Genomic DNA, 27,480 nt, shown 5'->3' with positions numbered 1-27,480 from the left:
CTTCTTCCATGACTATATCTAGGTTGGTGTAACAAACTGAGGGCTGGCATTAGACTCCAAGTCAGGAGACCTCAGGGATCTTACTAAATCTTCTACTAAATTGAATCTAATAGTATAATTTAAATCTCTTCTAGTTTCATTCTCCACTTCTAATTCATTTCATTATTCATCAATGAACAATTCAGTACCTGCTTAAAGACCACTGTGCTAGGCACTGTGGAAGGCAGGAAAGCACTCTGAATGGATGTATATTTTCTTCCTGGCAGCATTCAAACTTTAGCATGAATGGTAGACATAAATTGTAATTATTATAAGCAAAATGTAATCAGTTGTGGTAGGGCAAAGGTAACATAGAATATGTAAAGGAATTTTTCCTAGATAGATTGTGTATTAAAGTTTTATCGCTACAGGCTAAGAATGCTGCAGTGGAAGAGAAACCTGCTACTTAGAAGCTTCCTAGTGATTCTGATGTTTCCTAAGATTTAACCACCACAGCCTCAGGTTAGGAGAATGAGGAGAGCAATGGGAGGGACAAAGGACATAGAAGCCCTGATGCTTTTATCTTGGTCCTATCTTTGTTACTTTGTACTTGTGTGAGCTTGACTTCATGACACAACCACTTTAAATCTCGTATTAATTATCTCTAAACTTTGAGGAGCAGTCATTGTGACTTCACCACTGTTTCGTGGACTAGATGACATCCCACACATAAACCCTAAATGCAAGTCCAGGTGCAGCTTATGGTAGTTCAACAAATAGTAGTTTTTCTTTTAGTTATTGTTGCTATTGTCATTGTCATTCTCATCATCACCCTGTCCAAGTGAAGAGCAGCGTGAATGAAGACAGGGAGGAAAGAGTGGATGATTTTTCTAGGTTAAAGATTAAGGGGACCAGTTCTCTCTCATGGCAGGAACAAGTTGATTAATAATGAACCGCAGTATTAAAGCCTCAATACTTATATCCTTCCAAATCCCTCTTTGATTAACCTCCCTGAGGGATCTTTTCCTTGATGTGCTTTCCTTGAATATGAAGATATAGTCTGTCTACTGATAGACATATAACCTGCCATGAATATTCTAATTTTTTTTACCCCATAATTGCTCTAATTTGAAAGCTACATATCATACCTCCCTTGAAAAGACCATCCAGCCCTGGGTTTACTGTTTCCTCCAGTGCTCCAGGGGGACCTAATACCTTCTTTGGCTTTGGACTGGTTTCAATGCCAAGCTTCACCACTCACACAGGAGCTGTTAGACTTTTGGCCAGCAGCCTGGGGTTCCTCATTTTAAAATGAAATTGCTAAACTCAATGTGTCTTAAAAACAAAGGGTTCATTCGGATGTTTAATTCAATTTTTAAATTTAAAATAGAGCCAACTTCAGATAGTATTGTTGGGGAAATTGGAGGAGACAATACAAGGAAGAGCTGTTGATTGCCTTATTGGAGAGTTAAGATGCTCGCCATAAATACTTTGTGTGCCGGTGTCCTTACAGTGAGCCAAACATGGACCCTACACATGGCTTGAGATAGTACTAACTCAGCAAGACAGGGCTAATGTGTGTAATTGCTCATTTCCCCCATTCTTTTCCTAGGTAAAAAAAGTACCTGTGCACTGGTAGTGGAAGGGGAAAGGAAGGAGACAGTTGCCGCAGAACCAGTAGCTGCTTAACTGACCTTGGTGAAGAAAGGGGATAAGGAGATATATTTTCTGGTCTCAAACACTCACTTAGGAAAGTATTCCAGGAATCCTTCGGAATCCAATGCAAAGTTGTGCCTTCCCTGAGTATTATATCCAAACCGATTCTGTTACAATTCCTTTATGTGAATTTTGGCAAGTCATGTTCATTTGCCTTAGTTCACTGATGATGCTATAACAAAAGTGTTGTAAAGTAGGTGGCTTGTACACAGCAAACATGTAGTTCCAATAGTTCTGGAGGTTTGAGAAGTCAAAGATCAAGGCACCAGAAGATCCAGTGTCCGGGAAAGCCTTTCCCTCCTGAAGGTGGCACCTGCAGTGTGTTCTCACATGTTGAAGGGGCAAACAGGTTCTTCCTTCCTCTTTTCTAAGGCACTAAATGGCAGAGCCTGCACAATTTCACCACTCCTAAAGACCCCTCTCCTTAATAGCATCATCGTGAGGGTGAGGTTTCAACATAGGTGATGAGGGGGCACACAAACACTCAGATCATCAGAACTCTGACTACCATTCTTTTCAGTAAAACACAAATGACTTTAGAACTGGTAGCATGCATGAGTGCTTACTCTGATAGGCACTGTGTTAATGTTTTGTGTGAACAGTCACTTTGGTCCTTATAACATTAGCCTTATAAAATGAGGATTATTAATCTCATTACACACAGGAGAAAAAAGAGACCAAAACAAAAAAAATTGCTCTGGATAATATTTTAATTTTGCTCATAGATAGCAAGAGGAGTTCAAGATGGAATTCACAATTATGGGAGGGTCCTCAGAGGTCTTGCTTTGGAATATTACCTCAGGGGGAAAATGAGCAGATTGAGGCAGAGAATGAAGAATGTTTTTACCTCAAAGTAGAATTCTAAGGATTCTACCTACCCATCATCATATATCCTACTTAGATTTTAACCTCCATCTGGCAATTTCCCATATGCTAAAATAATGCTTTCTTTCCCAGGCCTTTATTTCTTATTCTTTAACATTTCTCTATTGCCCTCTTATATGCTTGCCTTTACCATTTTGGTATTTGCTCTTTCAATTTATAAAACATTAAAAAATACCAAGAAATCTTGGTCTTTTTTTCAGCATAGTGTGAAAAAAATTTTTTTCTTAGTTTCCGCCCTATCTATGGTGCCCAAGATGAGGTCAAACCTAGACTTCCAGTAGGCGATGTGCCTGCTTGTGAAGGCCTCATGCTCTTCTGATGGTTGAGCTTGCTGAAAGATTACAGTGACATGGAGACACTATGTGCGTCTAGTTTAGATTTGGAAGAGAGATTTTATAGATTTATTTTGCAGAGAGAATCAAAAGGCTTATAATTTGGCTGTAGGACTAATATGGAAGTTTTAAACTTGTCAATTGATGCCATTAACCCTGGGGGACACGTCCTCTACCACTCCACCCAAATATCTACTTCTCATTTTTCAGGAATCCTGATATGGTAACAAGATGGGGTGCACTTGAAATAATTGGGCTGTTACTCCACATGGAAATATATTCATGAGTGATTTAGGAAATGAGACAGTGAGTAGTTCGTGTTTTGTTCCTAAACTCTGGGCTCTTTTCCCATGGAGTGTGTGTCACATCCTCTATCCTACTCTGGCAGCTGCAGAGAATGTAAGTCCTTACTGGGGTCTTGGAGAATGAATAGCTGCACTGCACAATCTCCCATAATCAAGCCCCCTAAGAACTAAGCAAGATATTCTGACTTACAGACTTCCTCTATGTCTTGCCTTCCTCAAAGCCAGGGCAGCATTTTTGTCATATCTGAATAATATTTCTTCTGCACTTTACACATTATGGGCATTAAACGTTTGCTCAGCAGTTGAGCTGGCAAACGAATTTGTTCGCATCATCCAATTGTACCTGGGCATCTAGATGCCCAAGGTTTGTGCAGAGTCAGATAGAAAATGAGTTAAATACCTTTCAGTGTCAGATTTTATTATTCGAAACAGCTAAGTCTTAGGTGAGCCAAGTACAGAGTAAAATAGTTAAGAGAAATTCCCAAGAAAATGAAGTAATATGGATAAAGCAAAGGACAAGTAGATATGGATTTTGAGGGGAAGCAAATTGGAATATTGGGAATACAGGGCTTTATATGGTATCAGACAATTCTACTGCAAATTCAAGTAACAGAATTGAGCTTTATGGGTTCCAAATATGGGAAACTGACTCAAGTTGATTTAAGTTGAAATGGAAAATTTGTTCTAAGGGTAGAGGCATGCTTTTGTAAATCTAGGTGTAGAATTATATCCAAGCTTCCAGCAGGTCCTCCAAGTAGGGCCTGGAAAATTGTACAGACCCTTTTTACATCCGTTATCTTTGTACAGTTGCTTTAGTTTCCTCTCACTTCTCTCACCCTGTAAACTGGCTTCTTCAGCATCTGCTTATGGGATGGGTTCCTGAGCTCACGTTTTCCAAGCAAATGGAACAAAGTCAGGTTTCAATTACCCCTGTATCACCAAATATTTCCCTATTCCTAGAGAAAATACTCAGGCTGGCATAAGTCAGCTTATGGGTTCACTCTTGCTCCAGTTAAACTTTTAAAACATGATGGGCATGTAGTCCGCTCATGGCACTGTTCTCAAGATGGATTTTTGCAATCTGCTTAGTTCTGTTTTGTTTTTGTTTGTTTTTTTTGGGTTCTGGTGTTTGAGGAGTGGGCAAGCTCCACAATCACAGCCCATGTCTTACTCATCTTTTTCTTCACCATATTCAGCATAGTTCCACTACTTTAGGGGTGCAAGTGGTCATTAAGTAAAAATCCACAGAGCCCAAATGAAGACAAGTCCCATTCATGGAATGTCTGATTCCTTTCCTATTTCTTCATCCAATTGAGTCACTCCTTTCAGCAACTATTTCTTACAACAACCATTTATCATGATTGTGAGCTTCCAAATTGTCACTAATCATCTCCAGAAGAGGTGCTAAATTCTGGAATGAATTTTAATTCAAATTTAATTTTTCTCATATCAGGTAAAAACACTTGGGTGTGAGAGAAAGAGGGTTAGCAAAGAAAGAGAGGTCACAGAATGTAACCTTGATGAAAAGCTGCAAGTTCATTTATTTTCAAGTATCATCTTATTGAAGATAAAATTTAACTTTCAAAAATTTAGATAATGAGGAGAGCTGGTTTTCCTGAAATTAGCAACATAAACTGCTTTCATTTTTGAAATTTTCTCTTTTTTTTGGAATTGTAGAAATTTAGTGTTCTGTTTTTAAAAATTACTTGAACATATGGAAATAAAAAACAAAGAGATGTCATGTGTGAAACCTGGGTTCAAATCAAGGCTCTGCTGTTTTTGTATAATTTTTATGCTTTAATGTAATCTCATGCCAAGGTTATTTTATTTCTTATCTGTGAAATGGGGATAGGAGCATCAAATAATGTGATTATTGTTTTGCTTAAAGAGAAAAGCAAATATCAAGTCCATAGTGGAGCTCAGCAATTGCAGCGGTTTCATTCATATAAATAAAAGGTTTCAGGTACATAGCGTAGATTGATAAAAATTTGGGAGAAAACTCATGCCAAATCATAAGACATGAATGTGTGCTTATAGTTGAGTTAGTTTCCTTAAGTCAGGACAATGTAACTCACCTGCAGTCCCTTCAGTGAGGTTTATAGAAAACATGTTGTTCTGTTTGTTCATCCTTCCATATATTCTGAGTTGTTGCCTCTGCTCTGTGTCATCCACCAATCCTGCCGGCCAAATCAATCTGTTACTTTTTTAAATCCTGCTGTTTCCATAAAGTGTTATGAAGTTGTATTTGAGTCACCATAGAGAATCACTTGTTATCCTGCTGGTGAATCTGGGAAGGTATTTGATAGAATCTCACTGACATTTGATGCTGGTGTGTGCCCTTCTTTTGTTTGTACTTCCATTTGTCCTCTGGGTCTTCAGCCGTTGTTCTCAACAATCCTGACTACTTAGGGTTTCTAGCAGCCTCTTTTGAGGCCCAATATTCATTTGTCAAGCGTGGCTTTCTTTCCCATCTCTGGGTTTTAAAGAGTGTATGTCTTTTGAAAGTAGGGTTTTGATGACTTCTTTGAGCCTTTATTCTTTCTTTCTTCTGTAAGAGTGGCCCTCCATTTTTATAATCAAAGGCAATGAACAAGCCAGATTCACTTTTCAACCAGTTGTACCAGAATACAAACAGTTCAGAGAATGAAGGATGTTGATAATTGCTTGGGGAAGGAACATTCCCCTCTCAAAAATCAGAAACTACCTCTATATTTCAGGCAGTTCATCACAGCTGTCTCCCGCAGAGGCTTTTATCCGCATGTATGGAAGAGTTTACACTGTTGTAACATTCGACACTATATTAGACAACAGAGGGTAGTAGGCAAATGTGAGAGACTTTCATTTCCTTGAACCTCTGAGTGATTATAACATTGTGTTTCTGGTGAATGGCAGTGCTAATGGCTGTAAAAATACAAAGCTATGCCTTAAGGGATCATTAGGAAATGCAAGGATATAAGCACATAATTTTAAGATTGATGTTATCGAGTTATTTTGAAATTTGCACAAAATTTTCTATTGGGTTGCACACTTGCTAATATTGTCTTTCATATCACCTATTGATTTAAAGCTAAGCCCCAATAGTAAACTTGGACTAAAAGGAGTTGTTTTAGTATAGTATAAGTTTGTATAAATGAACTCTTACACTGTTACCCAAATCCTTTGTCCTTACTTCTTGATAAATATTCTTTTTCAGCATGAATGGATGTGAGTTTATTTTTCTCTATTTGTATTCTTCCACATTTGAAATGTGAACTGTCAACAATTTTTGGTTATTTAGTAAATCAGTTATCTTCTTCCTTCTCATGAGTACAAAATAAGATGTAGAAACATAAAAGTAGGAAAATGAGATATAAAAGAAAACATATAATTTGCTATCATCATTTCTGTTTCTATATACACTCACAAACCTCAATGCCAGAAAATAATTGGAAAAATAATAATTAGTAGGAGCATTGAGGCAAGAACTAAATGCACATTATAAAGAAAGGTCAAATATCAAACTTTTGTCACAAGAGCAGTTAAATACAACTATATTTTCTCAAGATGCACAGCTTTGACTTGTAGCTGAAGAAAAGGTATCAGTTTCATACCAGTAGCCTGCTTAATACAAGCAATTTCCTCTAGTTATATTATTATTCGAGTTATTGCCCCCATACATCCTCACCATGAATATCTTCTTTATATTTATTCAGGATTGTCCCAAAGTTTCTGATAACAAAGTCCTCAACTTCCTAATGATTCTTAGCGGGGTATACTTAATCTGAAACAAATATCTGACCACAGCTCCAGCCTTTTTGCTTTTGTTGCTCCCCGTCTATGAACAGCACATGTTGCCATACTGTGGCCTGAACCTCAAATCTAATATACTGCTTGTTTTTATAAATAAAGATTTATTGAAACACATGCATACATATTCATTTATATATTAACTCTGGCTGCAAGATGTGGTGCAAAAAAAGATGTATTGTCTGAATACAGAAAAGTTTTGTAGCTTCTTTGCATATAGTAATTGTGAGGCTTTATAATATATATATTCAAAAACAAAAAGATGTCTTCAAAGTAGGACCTTGATTCTGACTTTGCAGCACATCAGGGAACTGCTCCTACCTTTTGTACTAATTTTAAAAATTCTAAGTACTAGTTTTAAAATTTCTAAGAAGTTGGCAATATTTGTGTTTTCTTTTCTAATTAAGAAACCAGGGGCTACCTTGAAACAGATCACTTATATTGTAATTGACAAGGTAGGGAGGAATTACAGTTATGAAATTGGTGTGAAAGTTCTTATACAAATGCTGCAAATTGACAATAGACCCGAAAAATATGTCCAGGAGAGTTACACATCAAGAAAGATAGTGATGGCTCTAAGCCCTTTTGCACATTTTGCCCACTTCTTTCTCAAGTTGTCTCTTGTAAACACATAACTATTGTTTTACAAAGGTTCCCTGGGTGCTCTTTCATAGTGGGCTCTGTAGCAGCTACTAGGGATAGGTTTGCTGTCAGGACAGGAGGGCCCTGCTGTCATAGAGTATTTTAAGAAGCAAGCAAATGATTTCCTTGTTATCATCCTTTTCTGGGTTTTGCCCTTGAGTTCTTATACCATGTCATCATTGAAGCAAGGTTTCAATGAATGTTATCTGCTTTCCCATAATAATAATCAAAAATATTGACCATACCCTCCCATGTACATATAGGCATTTTATCCTCATTTCCCAGAAGTAGAAACCAAGATCTTTTTTTTTTTTTTTTTTGGTACAGGGGATCGAACTCAGGACCTTGTGCTTGCAAGCCAGGTGAGGTACCACTGAGCTAAATCCCTGGCCCACTGAGGTCTATTTCCTAATCTTTGGTACTCATAATCTCCCTCTCCCTCTCTCTCTCTCTTTCCATTATTTCTGATACATAAGAGGTGTCTGTAAGCATGTTTCCTTATTGAATGGATCAAGTTTGAATGTGACTACTGACATTGATGAGGTAACGTCACTGGATTGGGGAAACAAGGTTCTCAGACAGTCACAAGTCCAGCAACTAAAAGGACATGAAAAAATATTCTAAGATGCCATTCCTCAGTACTGTAAGTCTTGAAGTCAGCTATCAGTCCCAATTCTGGCAAGCTGTCTTTTTAGGTTTGTGGAATTCATAATTCACTTTAAAGAGAGCTAAGGCTGTCCATGTTGCAAGGCTGTGCGTAAGTGACATTTACGAGCCTGAGTCAAGGCTTGGAGTGTTATAGATATTCAGGTAATGGAAGCTTGAATTAACAATGATTTTGACACTGAAATTCTGGCTAGAAACCTGTGGCCCAGTGCTCTGTGCTCTGATTATCCGGTGCTGCCTGCAGTCTCATAGATGGCATGGGGTACACTCAATGGGATGGGGAGAGAGCGTTCAATCCTTCCCTTCATTAGGTTTGAGGCTGCAGGCTCATAGGCTTGCTCTTCCACTTCTCTGGGCTCTGCATGATGAAGAGGAGGAGTGGGGAGGGACTGTCTTTCCAGTTACGGTGACTTAGCCAGTGCCTAAGGTACAGCCATCTGTTCGACTCCCAATCTCGGGAGGCACATAGGAAAATGGGAGGAGAGCAGACAGGGCCGGGGGGGGGGGGACGAGGAGCCAAGGAGGCAAAGGCTTCGGTAAACTTCCACATTTCATATTGAAATGTTCACAGGAGGTGTAACCGCACTGGCTTCCTTGAATGTTAAACAGTTTGGTCTGGAGAGGAGGAAAAAAGACATGAATTAGACTAAATGTCAATCTGATGTAGGCTTTTTCCTTTTCATTACTATTCACATAAGAATATACACAAACATACACATTTGGACTATCATAGCAGATATCTAGACTTGTTGGGTGCATGCTAGCCCTCCCTGGCTCTGATTGATTAGGACTGTGAGCATGTAGGAATGTCCTTGCATTTAACTATTCATAGTTTGTAGACAGCAGATCCTGGCTTTACTCTCATGATTTCCTGTATAAATGGCTCCAGGGACTCTAACAGATTCTAAAAGGCAGTCACATATGTAGCTTGGAAGCTAGAGAATGAAACACAATGGTGAATTTGCTTATCCTTTCTTGCTCTGGACATTAACCAGTGTTGGCTTTTTATCCCCAGACACGGCAATGTAACAGCACAGGGGAACAGGAAGTGCATTGCCTTTGACCTCTTATTTATCAGTGCATTGAATTACTAGGCCACTATGTTCTACATGCATTTGTAGATCTTTAAACCAGATTTTCTTAGGTCCATTCAGAGGTCACAGGGATATTCTATCTCTAAATAGTTTGAAGTGTATCTCTGCTCAGAATTGTTCTTACATGTTTTTGAGAGACCTCAGAAATATTAGAGAACAAGGTTTCATATCATAGACATCCAAACCCTACTTGGGGATGGAAGGAGGCAAAGTGGAACTCCAAGACCTCCCCTTATTTTAGCTTCCCCTGCTCTTATGTGTGGGGTTCTGTATTACATTTTATTTGGTGCTTTAAAGATTTTTAAATAAAACTCTTTCATGGAGGAGTTCTAATACACAAGAAAGGAATCAGGGGCTATACCAGTTTTAGGTCACCTTAGCATTTTTGCTTTTGGATAACAGGCAAAATTTGCAGAGGAGTAAAGGATAAAGGAGTCATGCATTATCCATTTATATCCTTTTAAGAGAGACATAGGGAACCTGCAATATTTAAGAAACGAGTTGGTAATCTAATTAACATGTTATAAGAAGAAAGAATTTTTACCAGACCTTTCTGATATATATATATATATATATATATATATATATATATATATAATCTTCATTGGATTTCTAAAATATATGCAACACCAGATCAAATTAGAAAACAAAAGTCTGATTCACATGTACCGATTCCCACTCCCTCCTAGACAAACTTCCTCAAGGATTTATCATAATTTTTAAACAGAGAAGCAAGGTCATCACTTTGATCTGCATTTGGAATTACCAGATTTCCAGTGCAGGAGGGCACGGGGAAATGTTGTGCTCCCTTGCTGCCACATTTCCCAAGCTCTGTCACCAGCTTGTAAGATAAAAATATTGGAGCACAATAAAACAATGCCTGGGTGTGATCAAAGGCAATTGATGAGGTTTAGGCAAGTTATGAACTGCTTGCTATATTCTTTGTGAGAGAAAGTAGCTGTCCATTGGATGTACCTAATACCCACCGATGCATCACTCTTGATCACATTTATGAACATTTGCATGTACACGCACACACACACACACCTCGAATGGGCTATCAGTGATTAACAAGTCAACCCCCTTAAGTAGTGGGATATTCTGAAAAGTTAATAGTGAACAGTGTTACAGCTCATAGGATTAGTTAATTAGACAAAGGCTCGCAGGCAAGATCTCTGTAGTCTGTTCTGCTAAAGTGATGGAACCCACTTAGGCAACTGATGAAAAAAGCAGTGTGAAAACCATTCAAGGGAGGAAATGTAGAATGTAACAGAATAAAGCCCCTGCATAGCAGTAACGAGCTGGCAAAGGCATTGCTGTCCAATGCTTGCCATTTGTCAGTGGCAGAAAAGGTGGAGGCTTGGGGAAAAGATTTATAATTTTGGTTACCATCTTCCCTACTGCTTCAAGGCAATTTTAATTACTTTTTAGAAACAGCTTCTAAACTTGCATTTCCCCACATGAATTGTTGACCTTAACTTTCAAGGACAACTATGTTGAGAGTGCTTACCCATAGTAGGCAACAAATGTGATAGCTTTTCAAGTGTAATGGAATTAAGACTAATACTCTGTTATTATGGAATTGTCTTCAAAATAAAAAGATTATCTTAATAAAAATATGTAAAGAAATATTTCTTACCAAATCTTGTCTTTAGTGTTGTAACTGGCTCTTTGTGATCCTTTCAATGGCCTCTGTTTTACACAAAACTCGCAATTGTAAGATTTTGGCTGAGGGGTTCAGATAAAGGAGGCAGACTGGCTGTACATCAAATGGGTGGTAAAATAACAGTAATAATATTTTTAAAGCACAGTTCATGTATCCAGTTTAAGGTTGTGTGTGACTTTCCATACTAGGCATTTATTTGTATGATGGAATTTGAGACTAGTTATGCTGCATTGGATTTTTTAAAAATAAGCCTTTTACTTTGCTATCATTTGTGGAATCCTTAACAGTCTGAAGAAGTAATATGGGGATTATGGCATACCCTCTAGCCAGTTTATGCCAAGAACAACATCTCACAAACTGTAATACCACTATCACAACCGGGACACTGCTATGGCCAAGATCCAGTACATTTCTACCTCCACACGAGTCCCCATGTGGCCACATTGTAGCCATGCTGATTTCTCCCACCTTTCATAACACTGACAAATACCAGTCTCTTCCATTTCTGTTATTTCGAGAATGTTATCTAGAGCTATACTATTGACATATATCCTCTATCTCCCGGCTGTTACATCAATAGTACACTCCCCTTCAGTAATGAGAAAGAGTTCAAGGCACAAGGGTGTCATAATTTGTTTACCTATTCATCCGTTGAAGAACATATGGGTTGTGTCCAGTTTTGGGCTATTATAAACAAATGCTTTTCTGTAAATATTTCTGTACAAATTTCTCTGTGAACATATGTATTCCTTTCTTATAGATAAATGCCCAGGAGAGAAATTACTGGATTGTATGGCAGTTTGATGTTCTTTTATTCTTTTTGTTTGTTTACTTGTTGTTGTAAGAAATTGCTTAACTGTTTTCCAGAGTGGCTGTACCATTTTACATTTAGGGGAGCAATGTGGGAGTTAGCTGTTTTTCCACATGCTTGTTAGCATGTAGTGTTACTTTTTAAATTTTTTGCCACAATGATAGGCTTGAAATAATCATTGTTTATATATATATTATTTTAGTTTATCAGTACATGAATGTACTACATAATGTTTACATTCCTCGTCAAAAGTTGGTACATGCACTAACACATCTCAATTTCCTTTTCTTTCATTCTCTATACTTTTCCTCCCTCTTCCCCCTTCATCTTTTAATACCCCTTTCCTCTGAGAATGATGTATTAAATAGAGGAAAACTGAACACTTTTCCCAAAATCAGGAACATGATAAAGATATCCTCTATTACTACTCTTGTTCAACATGGTACTCAAAATATTACCAAGAGCAATTAAGCAAGAAAAAGAAATGAAACAGATATATAGTAAAGAAGTCAAATTATCATTATTTGTAGATGATATTATCCTCTACATAGAAGATTCCCCCAAAATCCACCAAAAGACTTTTAAAATTAATAACTCAATTCAGTAATGTAGTAAGATATAAAATCAACACACAAAATTTAGTAGTGTTCTTGTACAATAATAATGAATCCGTTGAGAAAAAAATAGGTAATGAATATCATTCACCATAGACTACGAAAAATTAAATACGTACGACTAACCTAACTGAGGACCTCTACAATGAAAGACTAAAGACCTCTTCAATGAAAACTGCAGTAATCCAAAAAAGGAAATTGAAGAGAACATCAGAAAATGGAATGATATCCCCTGATCCTGCATAGGCAGGACCAATACAATGAAAATGGCCACACTTCCAAAGTTGATACATAGATTTAATGCAATCTCAATCAAAATTTCAACAGCATTCACAGAACTGGAGAAAACAATCCTAAAATTTGTGTGGAACCAGAAGACACCCACAATAGCAAAAATGATCCTGGTTAAAAAGAGCAAAGGGCAAGATATCACAATTCCAAATTCAAGTTATATGACTAAAGCTACAGTGATAAAAAGAGCATAGTAATGGCCAGAAGCAAACACAAGGATCAATGGAGCAGAATAGAAGAGGCATAGCTTTGCACAGTGGCAATGTCGTAGCCAATGAGGTTTATCCGAGGCGCGATTATTGCTAATAGAATAGAGGAGGCAGAAACAACTCCAAGCAAATTCAGCTATTTGATCTTTGACAAAGGGCCCAAAACACACACTGAAGCAAAGACAGCCTCTTTAATAAATGGTATTGGAAAAACTGGCTACCCACATGCAGAAGATTGAATCTAGACCCATATCTCTAGCCATGCACTAAACTAAAATCAAAATGGATCAAAGAATTAAATGTTAAACCAGAAATATTTAATCTGCTGGAAGACAAGATAGGCAAAACTCTCAAAGTCATAGGCAAGAACTTTCTGAACAGAACACCAGTTTCACAGGAAATAGTTCTGAGAATAAACAAATGGGATCATATTAAATTTACAAAGCTTCTGCACAACAAAAGAAGCAGTGAACACAGTAAAAAGATAACCTACAAGGGCAGGGGATTTAGCTCAGTGGTTTTGCCGCCTGCCTCGCAAGCACAAGGACCCGAGTTCAATCCCCGGTACCAAAAAAAACAAAAACAAAAAACAAAAAGATAACCTACAAGATGGGAAAAACATATTTGTCAGTGATTCCTCAGATGGAGGACTCACATAGAACATACAAAGAACTAAAAAATATTAGACTCCCCCCTAAAATAAAAGACCCAATCAAAAAAGAGGCAAGCGAAATGAATAGGCATTTCATAGAAGTATAAATGGCTAATAAATAGATGAAGAAATGCACAACATCACTGGTCATTAGAAAAAAGCAAATTCATAGATTCTGATGTGTTGTCATTGTTATGTAATTGAAGGTGCTGTATGATTTCTTTTTTAATTTCCTCTGTGACCCATTGGTTATTCAGAAGTTTGTTGTTCAATTTCCATGTGCTTATGAAATTCTTGTGGTTTCTTTTGCTATCGATCTCCAATTTTATCACAATATGGTCTGATACTATACAGGGGATAACTTCAATTCCTTTTAAATATGTTCTTTGAGTGAGTATGTGGTCTATTTTGGAGAACGACCCGTGTGCATTTGAAAACAATGTGTATTCTGATTTTGTGGGGTGAAACACTCTATAAACATCTATTAAGTTCATTTGTTCAAGAGTTTAATTGAGTTCTAGTATTTTGCTGCTTATTTTTTGTCTGGTTGATCTATTTGTGACAGTGGGGTATTGAGGTCCCCCACTACTATTGTGTTAGTGCTTATTTAATTTTTCATGTCCCTTAGTATTTGTTTTACGTAGTTGGGTGCCCTAGTGTTTGGTGCATATATATTTATGATTGTCATCTCTTCCTCTTGGATTGTTCCCTTTACAAGGATGCAGTGTCCTTCTTTGTCTCTCATAATCAGTGTTGGTTTTAAATCCACTTGATCTGGAAAGAGGATAGCTACTCCTCCTTTTTTGGGGGGGGCCGGTTCCTGTTGCATGGAGTATTGTTTTCCACCCTTTAACTTTCAGTCTATGAATTTCTTTTCTTTTTTTTTTTTTTGGTACTGGGGATTGAACTCGGGTCCTTGCGCTTGCGCAGCAGGTGGCAAAACCACTGAGCTAAATCCCCAGCCCTATGAGTTTCTTTTTGAATTAAGCATGTTTCTTCTATGCAGCATATTGTTGGATCTTGCTTCTTGACGCATTCTACCAGTCTATTTCTTTTGATTGGTGAATTGAGACCATTAACATTGATAGTTATAACTGATACATATTGACTTATCATTGTCATGACATTTTCCTTTTGTTGGATTCTCCCCCTTTGCATTTAATTTCTTGTCCTGCCTGATGGATTCATTCCCCTGGGCTTCCTGGGGTTGTGATCCTCATTGTCTTTTCCTAGGATATTGTGTAAAATTTTTTGGAGTGCTGCTTTGGTATTCATGAAGTTCCTAAGGTGCTCTTTGTCATGAAAGTATTTTATTTCTCCATCAATTTTGAAAGATAGTTTTTCAGGATCAATCTGGGTTAGAGGCTGTTTTCCTTTAGGGCTTGAAATATGTCACTCCAAGCTCTTCTTGCCTTGACAGTTTGCATCATCTGGAAGTCTGCTGTGATTCTGATGGGCTTTCCTTTGTATGTGATTTGTTTCTTTTCTCTAACTGCTGGAGGGGCTGTATGGAAACAGAAATATTGCTCCACTGCTGGCGGGAGTGTCGGCTGGTGCAACCACTATGGAAATCAGTATGGAGATACCTCAAAGAATTAGGACTGGAGGTCCCATTTGACCCTGCTATTCCCCTGCTGGGGATCTTCCTTGAAGAATTTAAAGAATCATACCACAGTGATATGTGCACCCATGTTCTTAGTAGCACAGTTTGTAATAGCTAAAACTTGGAAACAGCCCAAATGCCCATCAACTGGAGACTGGATAAAGAAAATGTGGTTTGTTTGTTTTTAAAAACAAATAGAGTACTCCTCAGCCATAAAAAATGAGAAATTAGAGATATTTATAGCTAAATGGATGCACATTGAGGTGATACTCTTAAGTGAAATAAATAGGACACACATGTGTAAATTCCAAATAGTTTCTCTGGTGTGAGAAACTGAAAGTATAAATAAGGACTAAACGGTATAATAGGTAATGTGAAATAGGAAGAAAAGGGGCAAAGGGGAAGGGGAAGTGGGAGGGGCAGGAGAAAGGAAAGAAGGGAATGGGATTAATATGAGAAAATGAAAAAATGGAAACAAAGTCTTTGTAAATAGGGAGGGGTGGAGGGGTTGAAGGGAGGGCAGGGGAATGGGGAAAAAATAAAAACCAAGAGAGATTCTGTAAAGGTGCACATTTCCAATGATGAATGTCATTATATTGTATAACTAAAATGTACCAATAAAATTAAATTTTAAAATAAAAAAATTAATTAAAAAAAAAGAAAAAAGCAAATTCAAACAACACTGAGATTCAATCTTACTCCAGAATGAATGGTCATCATCAAGAAATCAAATAGTAACAAATGCTGGAGAGGTTTCAGGAGGAGGGTACCCTTTTACACTGTTAGTGGGTATATAAACTAGTACAACTACTGTGGAAATCAGTACGCAGACTCCTCAGTGTCATATTCATTTGCATTTCTCTCATGGCTGATGAGGAACAAGTTATTATCTGCTTATTTGCATTTGTATGTCCTAGTCTGTTAAATGATATTTTGTGTCTTTTGCTATTGCAATGTAGTTGGTTTCTAGCATATTTATCTTGTATCCTATGCCTTCAGAAAACTCACTTATGCTAGTTCCAGGAGTTTTCTTATAGCTTCCTTGAGGTATTGTATATATATAATCATGGCACTTGTAAATAGGGACAGTTTTTTGTCTTTCTTATCTGTATTCCTTTTATTTTTATTTCTTGTGTTACTGCATTCCAAAATTTCCAGCACCATATTAAGGACTAGTGAGAGCAGACATTCTTTTTTGTTTCCAATTTTAGGGGACAAATGTTCTTTCAATATTGTACTAAGAATAATGTTAGCTACAAGGTTTTTGTTAATATTCTTTATCGGTTTGAGGAAGTTTCCTTTTTCTTATTTTCCTAACAGTTTTTTTTTTAATCACAAGTAGATGTGGACTTTTGCCAGATGCTTTTTTTTGCATTGATACATATTATTATGTGATTAAAATTCTTTAGTTTGTTAATATGATGGATTACATTTATTGGTCTCTAAATATGAAGCTAGAATTTTATGTCCAAGATAAGTCCTTTTTGGTAATAGTGTATAATGTTTTTCATATATTACTGAATTCTATTTGCTAACATAAAGTGTTTACATATATATTCATGGGGGATATTGGTCTTTAGTTTTCTTTTTCTCCTTTCTTTTTTCTTTTCTCTCTTCCTTCTTTCTTCCTTTCTTTCACTGTATTTCTCCAGTTTGGCATTAGGGTAGTAGTAGTAGTTTCATAAAATGATTTAGAAAGTGTTTCCTCATCTTCAAATTTCTGAAAAATTTATAAAATAAATTGGTGTTAATATTTTCTTAAAAATTTGGTAGTGTAAGTACCGAATTATTTCTCTGGTGTGAGAAACTGAAGGTGTAAATGAGGACCAAAATGTATAATAGATACTGTGAAATAGGAAGAAAATGTTCAAAGGGAAGGGGGGACTAGGGTGGGGGGCACTGGAAAAGAAAGAAGGGAAAGAAAGAAATGAGAAAAGAAGGAAAAAAATGGAAACAACATTTTTGTAAATAGGGATTGGTGGAAGAGTTGAAGGGAGGGAAGGGGTTGGAGAAAAAATTATAACCAAGATACATCATGTACAGGTACAAATTCCCAACGACGAATGTGACCATAATGTATACTTAAAATGTACCAATATAATTTATACCTAAAATGTACCAATATTTTAATAAGTAAGAATAATTGGTAGAATTAATGAAAGCATCTGGATCTATTTTTGTGAGTTGTATAATTATAATTTAGATATCATTAATAGCTGTGAGGTTAACCAAGTTGTCTCTTCCATATAGAATAAGTTGTTACAATTTGAGTATTTTGACCAACTAGCCCATTTCATATAGTTGTCAAAGCCATGTGTGTAGATCTATTTGAGGGTTCTCTAGGTATTTTGTTGGTGTTGTCAGGGCTTATGGCAATATCCTTTGCTTCATTTCTCATAATGGTAATTTATTCTTGTATTCGCTCTTTGTCAGAGTTGCTAGAAGCTTGTCACTTCTACTAATCTTTTCAAAGAAACAACTGTGTTTCATTGCTTTTCTCTATTGTTTCTCTTTTTTCAATTTTATTGATTTTGACTTCTCTTTATTATTGCATTTCTTCTAGCTTTGGGTATATCTTTTTCTTAATATGTTTTTCATAGTCTTTGGAGTGGAAGTTTAGATTATTGATATGAGACCTCCTGTTTTCCGGTGTATATTTTTAATTCTGTGAACTTCCCTCTTGTCACTGTTTTAACTTTGTCCCACAAATTTTGATGTGTGGTATTTTCATTTTCATTCACTTTAATATATATGTTAATTTCCCTTGAGAGTATTTCTTTGACCTGTGCATTACTTAGAGGGATGTTCTTTAGTTTGCAAGTGTTTGGAGATTTTCTTATCTTTGTTATTGATTCTACTTTGGTTCCTTTGTTATCACAGAATATAATTTTTATGATCTCAATGCCATTTAAATTTTTAGATTTGTTTTATATTGCAGGATATGCTCTAATTTAAACATCTTTTTTTCTTTTTTTTTTTTTTTTTGGTACCGGGGATCGAACTCAGGTCCTTGCCCTGCGAGGCAGGTGCTGGAACCACTGAGCTAAATCCCCGGCCCCTATATGCTCTAATTTGATATATATGCCCTAGTCACTTTAGAAGGAGATATAATCATCTTTTTAGGGAGAGGTTCTGTAAATGCTGATTAGCCCCTGCTGGCTGATGGTGTTAATGAGTTCTTTTGTCACTATTGACTTTTCGATCCAGATGATCGATCAATTCAGAGGACTCAGGTATCAAAACTTCAGACTATTACTGTGAATTAGTTTTTCTTTTGTTTTGTTTCAATGGTATTTTGCTTTCACATATTTTGCTCTTTTGCTGGTCTCTTTTCTAAAAATTTACTCATTCATACTTAGAATCACCATGACTTCTTGGAAAATTGATCATATATATGTTCATATATATATCATTATATTGATCATGTATATATGAAATGAAAATTGAGTATATAATGAAAAATTGATCATATATATATTTCTTGTGGCTCTGGTGATTTTTCTTTGACTTCACATACTTTATCTCATATTAATATGAGATAACAGATATATCTATATTTTGTACATTAATTTTTTTAGTTTTAATTTCAACATGCCTAGTTATATTTAAAATTAGTGTTATTGGCAATATAGAGTTAGAATTTTTAAAAATTATTTTGCTGGTCTCTGTCCTGTTAATTGCTTTTCTGAGACCATTTACATTTAGTATAATTATTGCTATCTTAGGGTTTAAGTCTGGGCTTTTATTTTTCTGTTGTTGTTTTCTGTTTATTCTCCTATGTTTTTCATTTATTTTATTTTTTCTGTTTTCTTGTGGGTAATTTATATCTTTAGGGTGCATCTTAATTTATCTATAGTGATAATGGATTTTTTTATATTGTTTTAAATTCATTATATTATACAAATATATCAGAGTCTACTATGTTTATGCTTATATCAACTAGAGTGAAGTGTGGAAATTTTAGCTCCATTTAAAAACTCTGTTCTAGTTAAAATGATTAAAATGAATAATTGATAATTTGAAATAGGAAAAAAGGTCCAAAGATGAAGGAGTGAAGGGAGGAGAAGGGGAAAGGAAAAGAGGGAAAGGAAAAACTATAAGAAAAGAAACAAAAAATGGAAATGAAATCTATGTAAATAGGGAAGGGTGGAGGGGGTGAAGGGCGCACAGGTAATGGGGAAAAAAATAAGAACCAAGACATAGCATGTACAGGTACAAACACCCCATGATAAATGTAAATGAACTGTATACCTAAAATGTACCAATAAAATGTACCAATAAAATTAATTTTAAAATAAAAAATAAAAATAAAAACTCTTCTACTTATAATTCCTTAAGAATGTCCTCTACATATTAGAATCACATCAGAGAGTGTCATATTCTTACACTTTTTATCAACTATAAAAATAATTCTGAAAATTCAAAAGGAAAAATGTCCATTGCAGATGTCCATATATTTATCATGTTTTTTCTTCCTTCTTGGTATTTCAGAGTTCCTCCTTCAATTGTTCCTTTTCTGTTTAGAGAACTGTTTAGTCCATTTTAAAATAACTTTCCTGGTAACAACTTTTCATAATTTTCCTTCATCGTAGAATTTCTTGATTTCTCTTTCATTCCAAAGGGACATTTTCACTGGATATAAAGTTATAGTTTGAAGGCCCTTCTTTATTAACCCCTGAAAAATGTTTATTTATTTTGTTCTGGCTTCCAGAAAATTTTCATTCAAATGGCTTTCCACCCAAGATAATTTTTACTGCTTTTTTTTCCTTAAATTTTTTAATTCATACCTTTTAGGTATACAATACATTTACATTTATCATTGGGTACTTGTACCTGTACGTGATGTATCTTGGTTCTTGTTTTTTCCCCATTCCCTTTCCTCCCTTCACTCCCTCCACCCTTCCCTATTTACAGCTTTTAAGATTTTCGTTTGTTTGTTTTTAGTTTGTTAAAGTTGACTATGATATGTTTTGATACGTATACTCAGGTTCGTCCAGTTTGGAATTCATTCAGCTTTTTGAGTGTGTACTTGTATATCTTTTGCAAATTTAGGATCTACTCAGCTATTTTCTCAGCACTTTTGCATTTTCTTTCTTTCCCTTCCTGGGACTCAAATGACATGAGTATTGAGTATTTTATTAGTATTTTATAGGTGTCCTATCCTCTGTTCTTTCCTTTTTCTATTTCACTTTCAGTATTTTTACTCGTATGTATTAGTTAATTTCTATTGGGAAACTTTTAATTTTCTTCATTCTATCCTGGTGTCTGCATTTTACTATTGAGCTTATTTGTTAAGATTTTTAAATTTGCATTTCTAAAATTTCTACTGAGAAATTGACAATTTCTATTTTTAATGATAGTTTCTATATTTTATTTGTTTCAAGTGTGTTCTTAATTGCTTGTTGAACTAATTTCACTATGGCTGCTTTAAAATGTGCATGAGTTAATTCTAACATCTTTGTCATTGACATGTTGGCATCTATTCATTGCCTTTTTCATTGAGTTTAAGATCTTCTAGTTTCTTTATATAAGGAGGATTTTTTGATTGAAACATGGATATTTGACCATCATCTTTTAAGACTTGGTTCAATTTTATTTCTTCTCACACTGTTCTGCTGAGGAAAGAGAGACCCCCCCTTCATTACTGTCAGGTATTCTTCTTAGCTGCTCAGTGGGTATTGATGATATAGATATGAAGGTTCTGGCTCCCACTAGACCTGTGCTGGTAACTTTCTGGGTAGTAGGCACAGAACTGTGTTGTTAGGCACAGAATTGCTCCCCACTGGCATTCATTGTTATTACCGAGGACTTAGAGGGTGGGCTCATTTCTCCAGGAAGATAGTGAAACACCTGCCTCTCTGTTAGATGTTTTTCTATACCACTCTTGGAGAAAAGGAGGGCACCTGGTTAGTGACTTGAAGGAGGGAGAAGACCAGGTTCCTTATGAGGAAGGGGGCTTTATTGTTTCCTGGAAGGAATGAAAGCCCTGCCTCCCTTTTCAGCTCTCTCTGCAAGTGTTCTGGCTAAAATTGAACTACCTCATTGGCACGGAAGTACTGTGTGAACTTCCCACTTGGCCTTTGCTGATGCAGATAGGGATGGGGCCATTATTTGATTCCTGTGCTGTTTAGCTGGAGTAGAGTAGCTGATATCTAAATGTATCTTCCCTTAGTAAGGGATAGTTTTTATAGGCCTTTGACTGGAGGAGGCTTGCTTTCCTTGTCTGTGGCTTGCCATGTTCCTAGGTTGCCGACTCCTTTGGTTCCAAGTCTGGGATATTTAAGACGAGAAAAGAAGAAACTCTACAAAATGCACCACTGTATTTCTCTTCAGCTCCTCGCATCCCTAGTTGGTCCACCTCTTCTTTTCATCTTGTAGACTGTCTCTCTATATAAATATATTTATATACACATATATGTTTATGGACAATGCACAGATATTTTATCTGTACCATGTGAGAAGAGTATTTTGCTTCCAGAATAGATGGAATAGACGTATTTTTTCCTCTTTTTAGAAGCAGAAATTTCTAGACTGATTTATTTTGTAACTGTAAATAAGGGATCTAGATTTTAATGTAAATTTTTCTCTTTTGCCATTTTTAATGTTGGCAATTTTTTAATATGTTCCAGGCTAAATATAAAAATGTCTGTTTGCTAACAGTCTGTGAATTCTGCCTAGCTCCTCAAGAAATTAGGTTTCTCTGACTAAGATTTGTCAATTTTTACCCAGTTATATGTAAATTTCCATCACTTATCCAGAGGTGACACTGCTGACAAATTTAACTAACAAGAGCGGAGCCCAGAAAGAGGAATTTATCAGGGAAAGATCCCTAGACAATGAAAGTGGATGTCAAAATATCCAAGCACTAAAGTTCTTGTACTTTATTAATAGGTAATAAGCCTTTAGGCTCTTATTCTGAGGATGATTTAAAAACTAAAGCTCATGCACATACACCCAGACACACACTGGCAGAAATTCTGCCTATTTTTCTAAGCACAATTCAAATTAGAGGAGATAAGATTTCAACAGTCAGGAACTGATGATATTAAAAAGTAAAAGCTGGTGGTGCAGCCAGACAGAGGCAAATCATAAAATAAATTTATAACACTAAGCCCTTGTGAAACACCTGTGACTCTTCCTTGTTGGTACAAACAATCTTGTATTCTTCCAGCAGGTGCTGAAGGTCTTGTTTTATCAGTACATAGTTTAAGTGCTGAGATTTACAATTAGAACCATGAATTTGGAGGATTTATATTTTGTTTGTTTTAGATCTGTCTTTCATAATTCTATACCTACTTAATTAAGAAGAAAAAATTAAACAGAATTAAAAATAACTCTTATCAAGTCTGGGAAGTTTATTACAATATCTGTTTTTAAACTTTTATTAAAAAATAAACCACAAAGTACATACTATTATTTTTAAAGTTAGAAAGCCCAGAAATAAGGCTGGGGATGTATGTAGTTCAGTGGTGCCACTACCTGCCTCACAAGCACAAAGTCCTGAGTTCAATCCCTGGTACAAAGAAAGAAAGAAAGAAAGAGAGAGAGAGAGACAGAGAGAGAGAGAGAGAGAGAGAGAAGGAAGGAAGGAAGGAAGGAATGGAAAGAGAGGAAGAAAGAAAGAAAGAAAGAAAGAAAGAAAGAAAGAAAGAAAGAAAGAAAGAAAGAAAGAAAGAAAGAAAGAAAGAAAGAAAGAAAGAAAACAAAAAAAGAAAGTCCAGAAATAATTCTGACAAAGGTGCTATCTAGTCAGTGGCCATGGGAATGGCATCCCACCTAGACCTCAATGGCCATGTGCTCAAATAGTCTATAAAATGGATTCTAAAACATTGAAACCCTATGTTGGAAACTAGGAACAAGGATTTTTGGCATTTGGAAATTGCAATAATGTGAAGGCAGTTGAACTGACTGTGCAACCGAAGAAGCTTCCATGCCAACATTATTTTTGTTCTCCAAGAAGGTCCTGGGGTCTTGACTGGTGCCTCTCAAAGGTGCTTGTCACCATGCTTCATCAGTAGTGGTAAAGGACAGGAGAGTTTTGTTTTCCCTAAGTGACTATGACAGCAGCACACCTGAGCTTGGAGTTTATAATAGGAGTACCTTGTTTTATTGCCAATTGTCAAATGAAATTTTCCACAATTACAGTATGGGTAGTATGTGAGAAAGCATATAAATAGATTAGGAGGGTCCCAGAGATCCAGAAAGGTCCCTTAGTGTAGAAAGACAGGGGAGGAAACCCTTGACTTCTGGTGTCTGGGGTCCAATGCCTCCCACATTTGTGTGCATATGGGCTAACTCTTCAGAGTGCAGACATCCCATTGCAGTGTAGCCAATGGCCAAGGAAAGGTAGAGAGATTCAGAACTACAGGCAGATCTGATCCCCCAGAATTTCCCTACATATTGAGGAGCCAGTGAGCAACAGTAGCATGGAGAAAAATCATTACCCTGGCTCTGGGTTGTATTTTGCATTTTAATTAAAATTTGTGTTTGTCCATTCTGTCCAGGCCCTGGCCCTGTGGTGTATGCTATTTTGCCTGGCAAATGAAATCAATAAGAGCCTATCATTTGGAACATGGAGGCGCCTAAGCATTTTTTGTTGTTATTTGCTAGGCAGAAGGCTGGTGTTTTCTGAGTGACGTTTGGCATACATTTCCAGGCCAAGGGTATCAAATGACAGGCTGTAGGACTCTTTGGTTGCCAGTTTATATATTAGAGCATTTTCTGCCCACCCACTTACCTATTGTATTCAGAGCTCTTCCTTATTTTTTCTTGTGTGCCTTGGGTGTCCTACCAATGAAGGGGCTAGTGTGGGCTTAGATTGTGAGCAGGTTGTTGTGTCAATTGGACCTTTTGTCAATAAGGTCTCTTGTTGATAGGTGACTAGCAAGAAGTGACTATGTGTGTCCAGACACAGATTTGCAAAGGAGAGAACAGTGACTGGGAGTTTACTGGAGGCTCATTAAAGAAACTGGAGGAAGATGATTTGCATATCAATGTTGCCTTATATTATTGTTCTGCAGACTCACTCATGCCATTTCACGGTAGCTAAATGACTTGGTACCCTTGTGAAGCATAAAGGCACATATCTGTGCCTCATGTATGTAGCACTATGCTTTTTCTTTCCTTTTCTTTCTTTTGCTATTTCTTTTCTCTTAAGCTCTTTTAGAGAAAAAAACAATAAGAAAGAATGTAATTAAAGAAGGATAAAATCATTTTGCCTTTGAACTACTTTATAACAGGATCTTCCATTAGAGTGACAGAATTATCCTATCATCTATAGATAATCAAAAGATGAGAGGTTTTTTGCTATTACTTTTCGCCTAAATCTATTAAATTAAACAGCAACAAAATTAATTTACTGTATCGAGTTCTTCTATTTAGACTGATTGTTTAAATACACATTAAGCTTTTGCAAAAGACATTATGCAGGGCTAACCAAGCTTGCTTTTCTGTGCTTCCATTTGAGTCAGAATTAAAGACAACATTTCCTATTATCACAGTCTTGGTTTTTTTCTTTGATGTTTTTTTAGGTGGGCAAAGTGACAAGTGCCAAAACTGAGGCCTGACTTTTCTCCAAGCAGCAGCTTTTCTGCCCGATCTGAAATAATGGATGTGAAGGACCGGCGGCACCGCTCTTTGACCAGAGGGCGATGTGGCAAAGAGTGTCGCTACACAAGCTCTTCCCTGGATAGCGAAGACTGCCGCGTCCCCACGCAGAAGTCGTACAGCTCCAGTGAGACGCTGAAGGCCTATGACCACGACAGCAGGATACACTACGGAAACCGAGTCACAGAGCTCGTTCACCGAGAGTCAGATGAGTTTCCCAGGCAAGGTGAGTCGATTTGCCCTGCTGACTGGCTCATATCACCTTCCTGACTTGCCCTGTCGCATCCTGATGATGGAGGTTGGTGGAATCCAGGGCTAAGGCGTATTGGCAAGCAGTTGCCTTATAAGACTTTCTTTTAGGGGAATAATCCCTTTTACCATACCCAACTCCTACAGATACGACAGAGATGCATCTTTTATCCTGGACACTGAATTCTTCAACAATTTGGTGTTTGTTTTTTGGAGACCTGTCAGGTGTGTTTTAACAAGTGTAACATAGAGCAGACCCAGGGCTCGATAACAGGTATTTCTGAGATGATAGTCAACTTCCTTCAGAGGAACATGAGATTACCTGTGGTTTTTAAACTCTTCTCTTGAATCCCATTCACAAGCCTCCAATTTCAGGAAATGAGCTTGTCAGAAATGGTGTGTAATCCTTAAAAGATATCTGAGATTATCTATCTATGCATCTATTTATCTACCTATATCTATCTTATATTTTAGAGTATAGTTGGGCATGCACATGTTACTATCCAATTACATTGATATAGTTCTCTCTCCTATTTTCCCCAGGCCTGACTTTCATTATACTGTTATGATTTCTCTTGGGAGAAGAATATTTTTCTCAAAGGCACTAACAATTGCCATTTTCCTCATGTCCAGTATCCATGAAGAATTCTGTTATCCAGGGTTTACTGTCAATGCCTCTGCATGTGGACTAAAGCAAAGGATTTCTGGGAGGCAGAGTGATGAAGTTCATTCACAAACTCCCTGTATTGCACTTTGAGCACCAGCCTTGCCTCGCCTTGTGTGCAGTTCACATAAATGGGGCAGCAGAAATAGAAGTCAGTGCTCAAGCTGCAGTGAATACACTGGGGAGGGTTACTCTGCTGGCACCTAGGGTCGAGACCTGCTAGGTTATTGCACCATTTGTTTTATAACACTGCTTCTTTATTTCTTATTCTATGCCCTTGGCAGCCAGTGTTGCAAGGAGTTTAATTTGTAATGAGATAATACCTTGGAATTCCATTCCTGATTTCTTACCATTTTAAATTCTGAAATGACTTTTACTTTAGAGAACACCTATACATACACACACATATACACACATACACACACATATCTTGCACACACATTAGCATAAAGACTAAAATTTATAAATCTATAATTTGGAGGGTTTTCTAAAAGCATGTTTACACATTCCCATTTTATCCTAGTTCTTCCTTTTATAGTTAACAGAATTTTGAGAAAAATCAACAGAGAAACAGTTAAAATGATGTTATCTTTGCCATTGTAGACCCTTGCAAGAAACTATTTTTATACCGATCCTCCTCTAATAGAAAAAAGGGGCAGGAGCTGCTGGGAACATATTCTGGATCCAATACTTTTAATCTGTGAGTGATTTCAATATGTAGTTTACTCCCTTAAGTTCTCACCTGACCCCTTGTTACAGGTAGTGAAAATTGGGGGAAAAAAATCATGACTTAATTAATGAAGAGAATACTTAAATTTTCAATATGAAGAAATTGGACCCCTGTTATTTCCATCAGTTTCAGGAAGATGAGACTCTGATATTTTGGTAGGGGATGCACGTCCAACATGGTTGAAAGCTTTTCATCTTTTGCTGCAGTTTTTGTGTCATTTGCAGTGTTGCTGCATACATTTGTGTTTCTCGTGATTCTGTCCTGAAATACACACTTTTCCTCCCAAGTCTCATTAAAGGCTCATCCTGACTTCTGGATCATTGTGCACCAAGCTGTGGATTCTAGATTATTGTTGAATTGTGGATTGGCCTGTCACCTTTTTCCTTATTAATATTTACAGAAAATGAAACCAAGTGCTGCATTTTGTTTTCAAATATACCTTTATTCTTCCTGTTTAATCTTGTTCCCCTCCATTGATAATAATGGAAGTTGCTTGGCCATATCAGACTCATAGCTTTGCAATTAACAATTCACACATGCCGCGTGTTGTTATTGAGCCCATATTTGTTTGTGTAATGTGTTTGCATGAATTAAAAACTGTGCAGTCCAAAAGTAGAAATGAAAAGGCATTGGAAAGTATTTGCATATGCAAGTGCAATTCCTTCTGAAGACATCTATGAATTTATGCATGAAAATGTAGTCAGAGTCTGAGTGGATCTACTTTGATAGGTTCTAAAATTGAACTCTGCAGGAAGTAAATAAGCACATATTTAAAGAGGGGAGGAACAGGAGATACAATCTGGCAAGCAGCACGTGCAACTTGAAACTGAGCCACTACAGAGAGGGTTAAAATAAATCTTACACGGAGTAATAACAATAATTTTTTTTAAATGTCATGCATTTCTCATTTTATTTTCTTATTCATGAAATCAAAGAGCAGGATCATCTTAGTACTTATTAGGCTAGAGGTACATTAACAA

The 27,480-nt window shown here is 36.6% G+C and overlaps 1 protein-coding gene and 1 pseudogene across 11 annotated transcripts in view; both read left to right on the top strand.

The window, feature by feature from the left end:
- The window catches only part of Tenm2 (teneurin transmembrane protein 2), a 1,248,268-nt gene that overhangs the window by 328,514 nt on the left and 892,274 nt on the right, over nucleotides 1-27,480 (top strand). For all 11 annotated transcript variants that reach the window (XM_087194517.1, XM_087194513.1, XM_087194515.1 and 8 more), the window contains exon 3: nucleotides 24,782-25,083. In XM_087194517.1, the coding sequence (XP_087050643.1) occupies nucleotides 24,858-25,083 (226 nt within the window). In that variant the 5' untranslated portion in view covers nucleotides 24,782-24,857. The remainder of the gene's footprint in view (nucleotides 1-24,781; nucleotides 25,084-27,480) is intronic.
- LOC147822966 (U4 spliceosomal RNA) lies at nucleotides 13,033-13,100 on the top strand (annotated as a pseudogene).

This window comes from Heterocephalus glaber, unplaced genomic scaffold, assembly GCF_053883595.1.
Source record: "Heterocephalus glaber isolate CG9 unplaced genomic scaffold, H.glaber_assembly_v1.0 deba00001606, whole genome shotgun sequence".
Classification (NCBI taxonomy): Eukaryota; Metazoa; Chordata; class Mammalia; order Rodentia; family Bathyergidae; genus Heterocephalus; species Heterocephalus glaber.
Note: the sequence above shows the minus strand (reverse complement) of the source record. Positions and strands in the feature narration are given on the sequence as shown.